Here is a 7,723-nt window from a genome sequence, read left to right as displayed (position 1 = left end):
GGGTTCAAACTAAACTTTAGGGCTCTTATTCTTCAAACCCACTTGCAATTACCACCAGTAAAACTCAAATCATGACCAAAATCTTAAAGATTATAACTCATTTATTGTATTCAGTTATATAAATTTGTTCAGTAAGATAAGGTAAGCAAACCTGTTTCTTCTCTGATTGAGTTTTACAAGTATAATTTGGATTTGCAGTGTGAATTAAACTCGTCAGTGATCCTCAGCCCTATGATAGATCTAACTCCACCATGTTTCTGATTTATGAATGCTATACAAGTGTGTGTGAGTGTGTGCATGTGTGATCGTTCTTGGTTCTGTAGTTGGATCAAGGGGGAAAAGAGTCTTCAACAGGCATGAGACTTGAGAGGACGTGTAACCTACGACGATGTGTTTTAAAAAAAAGAGTATTGTAAAATTTTAATTGTTGCAAAGAATAGAGCTCACCTATACTCCTTTAGAATGGATACATGACAATGTAAACGCAATATCATATTACTCTATCCTAAGGAATGCAACTGCGCACATGCACAAAAAAAGATGTTTTTATGAAAATATATGTATAAATATATGACAAAATATATTTAATTAGAATGCTATGCACCCTCATAGAGTTGTTATGGATGTTCTTTAAGCATTATCTAGACTAGGCCAACGCCCATATCATGGGGAATGTAGAGGCTTTGTAGCTATGACCACTTGTTTTCTTTTGTATTGTCCTGGAGAGAGGATAAACAAACGTGAATATGTATACAAGCCTTTCAATCAGAGTCGTTCTGACATGAAGATATGTATAGATCATCTTACCCTGTACACCAGCTCAAACCATTTACAAAAATTAATAAACAAAGATGTGACATAAGTGTTGTGTCTTGTTTTTGCAAAATCTCAAATAGTGCTGTCTCTTTATTTTTCAAATATTCTCAATTTTGGTATCAATCTTAATATGTGTCTCAGTATTGTAGTAAAACATTATTTTACGCAACCAATAATTGTGTAGCAAGTTTCTTGTGTGAGTTTTTTTTTTTTTCATTAGGCCTATAGTTGTTTCCATAGATGTTTCAATGAAGTAAATGTGAATCCATTATTGGAAAGTAGTAAATAATCAATCAACTAAAGTACAGCTGCAGCTATATATAATTTTCATTATAGAGAAACTTATCAAGTTACTTTCTGGATTGATGCAGTCCATGCAATGGCAGAAAAAAGTCACATAGCTACTGTAGGCTATAGGCTATAGTATTTTATATAATATAATATTTTATAACTATAATTTGGTTTGTCTGTTTTTAGCTTTAGCTGTGTTTACAAACTTGTTAGCCTTGCAATTCATTTTTGTCATGTAGGCCTACCTAAAAGGAAACTCTAAACAAGTAGCAAAGGCTAACTGTGAGAATAAGTGTAGAAAATACACACTGTATTTTCTTAAATCACATATTCTTCTCCAGGAATCCATAACACAAAGTTTTACTCATCGTTCAAGTTAGAATTAATCTGGATATTTGAGAAATGTTTTGTGTCACATTCATCCCCCTTCCACAGGTTGTAGTCAGACTGTAAAGGTTGTAGTTCACCAAGCAGCAGGCCGATGCAGATCGGGGTGAAAAACTACAACTTCCAGCGTCTGTGACGCCCCCTGCTTTCGGCCAATCACAGCCCTCCGCTCCACGTGTTGTTTTGAAGGAAGTTTCGAGGGTTGTTTTGGATTTTCGGAGCACGTGGAGACACAAGGTAACTTTCCTGCGGAAAACACTGTCACCCTCTGCAGTCTGCTCTGTCAGTGACCCGACACAGCTTCCCACCGACCCCCGTCAGTAGTGAGACATGTCAGCGGGAGGTCAGACCACCAGGAGCCGGGAGATCCCAGCCGTCAGACGGATCGCTATCCACGATGCTGCTCACATGCCCCAGGACTACTCCACCACCCCCGGGGGGACTCTGTTCAGCACCACGCCTGGAGGTAATGAAGTGCTGGGTCAAGTCAGGGGGAAGGAGGGAGATCTAGAAATACACAACTAAATGTAAATGTTTGGAATTAGAAAGTAATATTGAGCAGGAGACGTCCTCTGAAATAAGAAAAATGTATCAAAATGAACTCAAAAGATATGAGGCTGTATGATAATTTTCAAGAATATCACAGATCTGAAGACAGTCAGTGTGGTGGTGATATGCTGTTATGACCCAGAAAACCACACAGAGGACAGATATTGTTGATCCACCTCATTACACAGTATAGCATGGTGTCTCTTTTCAAAACTAAATGTACAAATCCAGAGTGAGAACTTTTTTTCTAGCTTTGAAGGCCTCATTGTAAAGGAGACACTTGTATAGTCTGTCTATAGGTCTCATTCAAAGCTATGTTGTGTTTTCCTGTTAATGTTTGATAGTGATGCCACATCGAGCAGTTCTTTGCACCCACATCCTGCAGTCTGTATGTCTCACACACTGTCCATTGACCATAATTGTTTTCCAACATGCACTTTGCACACACACTTTTTGTTTTTACCCCAGTCTTAAGGTGACTGGTGTATTTGCTTTGCACAGTCAGACAAACAACCTGCAGCATGGCACTGCAAAACTCACCATTAAAAAAAAACAGTGAGATGCTATTTGAGAAAATTTGATTGACATTTTTTCATTTCAAAATGTTTTCATGCAAGTTTGTCTCAAGGGCAGTGTGGAAAAAACAGCTAATTATCATAATGTATTCTCAAAAAACTGGTTTTCCTGCTTAGATGACATTTGACAGGAATAAATCAAGAACTATTAAACACACTGAGTAGAGCTATGCATTGTGTAACTCAGACTTTAGAGGTTAACGTAACATTTAAAGTTAGACTAGCTCTGAAAGTTTATGAAACAAAAAAAAAGTAGTGTTCTGCTGTTGACAACTATGTTTTGAATCACAATTAATCCTGTTTTCCTCTTTCTTTTCGGCCCAGCCCTGTTTTTCAGTGCTCTCCCCCCACTTGAAAGCTGTTTTATGAACATTTTAAATCTGACAATTGTTATTTAATGTGAAAAAACTCTGATTAGCTTGCTCAGTCACTTCTGAACAGCAGGCCTTGGGAGCTGTATATTACTTACACAATCAAGAACTGTATGGTCAAATATAGGACTGTACTCACTCACACACTATTAATAGGCATGTTATTACAGCATGCTGTTGTTGAGCTGCAGCAGCATGTTTACTAAATGTGGGCTACGCTGAGCCACAGCGGTTAGACTGGAGTGAAAGAACTCAGCTGGTAACTTAATATATTATAAATGCAACATATTTTTACATGGAGAGATGGTAATTGGTAAAAAAATTAATAAATAAATAAAAATTGAAATACTGTTTTAGCTTTCATCATAAATTGGCAACTGTTGATATGAATTAATAATGGTACTAGTCTAGGAAATGTAAAAGTTGGAGCCAAAAATCATTTTATAAGTATAGTTTTGTTAAATTTCCTCAGCATGGGAACAGCATAGGTATTCAGATCAAGTCCCCAGTGCCAGTTTCACCCTCATCAACACATTCTGTGGCCCACTTACTCAGTGTTTTACTCAAACGTGACACGCCTGAGGCCTTGGGAAATCTCCAGCGTGGTGATAAAAAAGCAAAGAGGAAAATGTTTTCGCCGTACAGGTTGTGAGAAAGTTGACGCCGAGTGCACATGTCTTTAACAACTGATACTGTGTCCTGTAACATTTAGCAGGTGGGACGCTTTAACTCAGATAAACCAGAATTGGGTCACTGAAGGAGGGTTGATGTCAATGTTATAGATGAGAAAAAATATAGGCCATTGGTCATGGACATGTGTGGGCATGTATGTGTGTGCTGTAGATACCCACACAGTACAGGGAGTCACTGCAGCCTACTCACTGTGTGGAGGTGGTGTATTTATTTATTCATTTATTTCTGTATTTCCACATATTTAAGGTGCTTCAATAAAAAAATTTGCATTTTTCATTTCATTGTTTATACTTTCTTGCTGTGAGGTGACATCTCTAACCACTGCTCCACCTTGCCACCCCGGCTCTCATACAGCATAGCCATATTGATCACTTGTACTTTCACTACCACTATTTGTTTAACATCGATAAATTATTAATGAACGATCGCCCGCAGGAACCAGGATCATCTACGACAGAAAGTTCCTCCTGCAGTGCCGGACGTCTCCTCTGGCTCGTACGCCGCCCAAACTGCCCGACATCCCAGGGGTCACCAGGCCGCTCAAACCCAGCGACTCCACCCTCACCAACCAGCCTGAACAGACGGCTAACAACAACGCCAACCACCGCGTCCACACAGAGAGCACAGGTACAAGATATACAGGAGAAAAAAAACAGATTAGTGTTTTCTGTAACTACTTGTTTCCCTCCACTCAACTGCAATGTCTTCTTTCTAGGAGAAGACGCCCAGTTTGAGATGGACATCTGAATCCTGAGTCGCCTTCAGGGATAAAAATACTTCTTAACATGTTGTTTTTGTTTACTGGGATGAATCAGTTGAAATGAGAAGCCTCGTCTTACTAGGCTGTGTTATCATATTTCAGAAAATATGTTGTTTTTTTTTTGTTTTTGTTTTTTGTAAAGGGTTAACTCAACAATACGATGGCATTTAACCGGTGTCATATTTGACACTTACATTGGCATTTTGTTAAAGTGAAGCCATTAATGTTATGTGACTCATTAGAGGAGTCTGGAAATATGTCTTTAAAATGTCCAGTGTTATACAAATAATTAAAAAATAACGTATAAGTTGTGCTTTGTAAAGTAGCAGTTAATTACTTTACTGATTTGTAACAAACTTGTTAGAGGGAAGGGGTCATGGGCCGCAGAAGGTGTTGCTATGGTTAAAGGGGCAGATCCAGGATTTTTTTTTTATCACTTTTCTCAATGTTACGAGATTTTTTTTTCTCAGTTTCTCAGAAAATAATATTTAATGTAAAAAATCTGAAGCATTTATGTTGTTTTTTATGGGTTTAGATGATAATCAGAATCTGACAGTTCTGTGAGTGTTACATTTTACATGTGCCATTACTTGGTGCTAAGACATTGAATTTAAGGGAACTGCATTAAGTCCCCGTGAAACCAGCCAGTTCGTCTTCATGCGTTATGTCTGTTCTTTTCTAGAGCTGAAAAATGTTGTGAAAAAGGACTGGACATGATTTTTCAAATCTGTCTAAAAATAAGAAACAAACAGTCTTGTATTTGTGTTTTAGCAGCTTCAGCAACTTCATTGAAAATCATGTATAAACTAAGACTGTAATAAAAACTCAGAACACTTTGTTCAAGATAAGAAATAATTTATTGTATTACTGCACATAGTACATACACAAATGAATCAATGTGACCCAAACATCTTAATAAAGTTAAAGCGCTTACACCATTCTGACATTTGAATGTGTCATTTCTATTGCATTTAAAATCTCAGTTCATCGACCATAAGAAAAGACAGATTGTACATAAAACCGTGTGTGTACAGCTGTGTTTCAGAAACTGATATAGTGCTTCAGTCAGTGACCATATTGTGCTTTTGTGTTGCTCTCGACAGGATCTGCTCCCTATTATAATCAATACTTAATATCCACTTGTTATCTAAGGCACAGTTGTAGGTCACCTAATCTACAAGTACCCATAATTTACAACTCTTCATTTATTACACCCATAATTTAGAGAGCAGCAGCAGATCCAGTAGTTCCCTTCTGTCATTCCCTGCATCGCAGCAGCAGCAGCCTCCGTCCCGGTGTCAACGTGGACGTCTCTGTAAAGTGCCTGTGGACCTTCTGTTCCACTTTGTGCCCCTGATGAGCTCTCAGTTCTGTGATTATTGTTTTTAAAGTGTGTCGCTCAGTGGCAGCCGCACTCCTCCACCACCATGTTCTCGTGATGCCTCATGATCATCTTTCCGTTCTCGTAGTAGAGCATGGAGAGCGGCGCCAGGCGCGTGGGCACGCAGGACAGACAGGGCACCTTGTCGGGGTGGTGAAGTTTCAGCAGGCTCTGGAGAGAGAAAGAGAAGAAAATGACTGATTAGAACAAATATATCCAATATATCATTCATTACATGTTGCTGCTGCAGATATCTTGGAGTGAGAAGTATCCAGAATGAAGCCGTCCAGTCTTACCTGCATGTATGCATGGTTGGTTGGGGTGAAGGTCTCGTCTACTGGGTTAGGGCAGCTCCCCTCACAGCGGTAGGCGTTGTACCGTTTGGGATAAACAATCCACTCGCTCCAGCCGAGCTTCTCAAAGTCCACCCACATGTCCACCTTCCTGCAGAGAGGACCCTTCTTCTCCTCCTCTGTGGGTTTCTCAGCAGGAGCGGCACCGGACACTCTTCGCCTGTGCTGCTGGCTCTGCTGATGCCTCTTGGTTCTGCGGTGGCTCCTCGGCCCAGAGCCGGACCCAGAGCCGGCCGTCGCTCTCTCCCTGTCAAGGCTGACATACTTGGAGTGCTCGGCCGTGCGGATGAGCGTCGGCATCCTCTGGCTGTTGGGGCTCTGCCTGGAGAAGACCACCATCATGACCCGGTCGGCTGTGAGGTGTTGCACCGCCTGCTGCTCCTCATCCTCATCCTCCTCCTCCTCTTCCCTCACCTCGGCCTCATCCCGCTCCTCCTGCTGCAGCCAGCTGCTCAGCATCTCCGTCATGTTGAACACCTTCCAGGAGGAGGAAGAGGAGGGGGGGGAGATCGTCGAACTGGTACGGGCTCTCAGGCGTCCCAGGAACAGCCTGTTCTCTGGACAGTGCGTGTCGGAGCAGCGGTCCCCGTGGGAGTGGTAGACGTCCACCGAGGCTCGGGAGGACTCGGTGAAGGCGGGCAGGCGGATGCGAAGCTCGGCCAGCTGGATGTTGTCGCTTGCAGACATGGAGGACAGGTCAAAGGTGACAGACCACCTCTTGCCGTTCTGATGACAGCCTGAAACACAAGAGTCAGGAACACTGGTTAGCATCATCCATGACTTGTATAAAAGAAGACATCAACATTGGAGCTTTCAACAATACAATTTCTTTAGTTATCTGTAAATTTACACTGTGATCATAACACTGCATTTGTAGCTTTTACTCTCAGTTTGGGTTGCAAAGTGCTAAAATGAATTCATCAAGCAGAGTTTGATTAGACAAATGATTAGATTATGGGGAGTGAAATAAGGCAACACACCCATATTTTGTGGGGGTGTGTCAGAGAAAACCTGAAGAACATTTTGCTCAAGAGATTTACTGTTACCTGCTAATACCTGCACTTAAAGGCCTGTGTACTTTCCATATATGACATTCCTAGTGCTGAATGGGATAATTGAATAAATCTTAAAAACTTGACTTAAATGTAGATAAGAGTAAACTTCATTCTGTATGTTTGCTAATAAAAAACAACGACAAGAGTACTCACTTTTAGCGACAAGGCTGATCACAGAGTCGGAGTCGTGCAGACCGGGGTTGTCCTCCGCCCTGGTCTGGCTCACGGTGGCAGCCAGAGTCCTGGCCCGGTCGTCGGTCAGCATGGTCCGGTAGAGCTGCATCATGTAGAGGGGCAGCCTGCCGCTGGTCTGCTGCCGCTGCACGGGCCGCCTGGAGGCCATCCCACGGAGCAGTGCGTCGGGGTGCATCCTCGGAGAGGAGGACTGCAGGACCAGACCCACGGCCAAATCCACCAGGAGGAGAAGCGCAAAAGAGAAATCCACAGCTAGTCCCTTCATAATTCCCAAGTGAGGTGTTGTCTCTTCCAGTG

General features: G+C 41.7%; 2 protein-coding genes across 2 annotated transcripts; one reads left to right on the top strand and one right to left on the bottom strand.

Moving 5' to 3' along the window:
- Window positions 1–1,681: 1,681 nt before the first annotated feature.
- On the top strand, window positions 1,682–5,380 carry LOC146977386 (eukaryotic translation initiation factor 4E-binding protein 2-like). Its single transcript, XM_085793572.1, has 3 exons — window positions 1,682–1,960; window positions 4,118–4,309; window positions 4,398–5,380. Exons 1-3 carry the CDS (start codon window positions 1,825–1,827, stop codon window positions 4,427–4,429), a joined length of 360 nt encoding a protein of 119 aa, XP_085649698.1. The 5' UTR covers window positions 1,682–1,824; the 3' UTR covers window positions 4,430–5,380.
- Window positions 5,381–5,766: 386 nt separating this feature from the next.
- LOC146977385 (nodal homolog) lies at window positions 5,767–7,723 on the bottom strand. Its single transcript, XM_085792422.1, has 3 exons — window positions 7,385–7,723; window positions 6,120–6,913; window positions 5,767–5,994 (listed from the first exon to the last, which is right to left on the bottom strand). Exons 1-3 carry the CDS (start codon window positions 7,689–7,691, stop codon window positions 5,842–5,844), a joined length of 1,254 nt encoding a protein of 417 aa, XP_085648548.1. The 5' UTR covers window positions 7,692–7,723; the 3' UTR covers window positions 5,767–5,841.

Source organism: Trachurus japonicus, chromosome 12 (genome assembly GCF_045865225.1).
Source record: "Trachurus japonicus isolate A0001 chromosome 12, Traja_1.0".
NCBI classification, from domain to species: Eukaryota; Metazoa; Chordata; class Actinopteri; order Carangiformes; family Carangidae; genus Trachurus; species Trachurus japonicus.
This window is presented reverse-complemented; position numbering and strand designations above follow the sequence as displayed.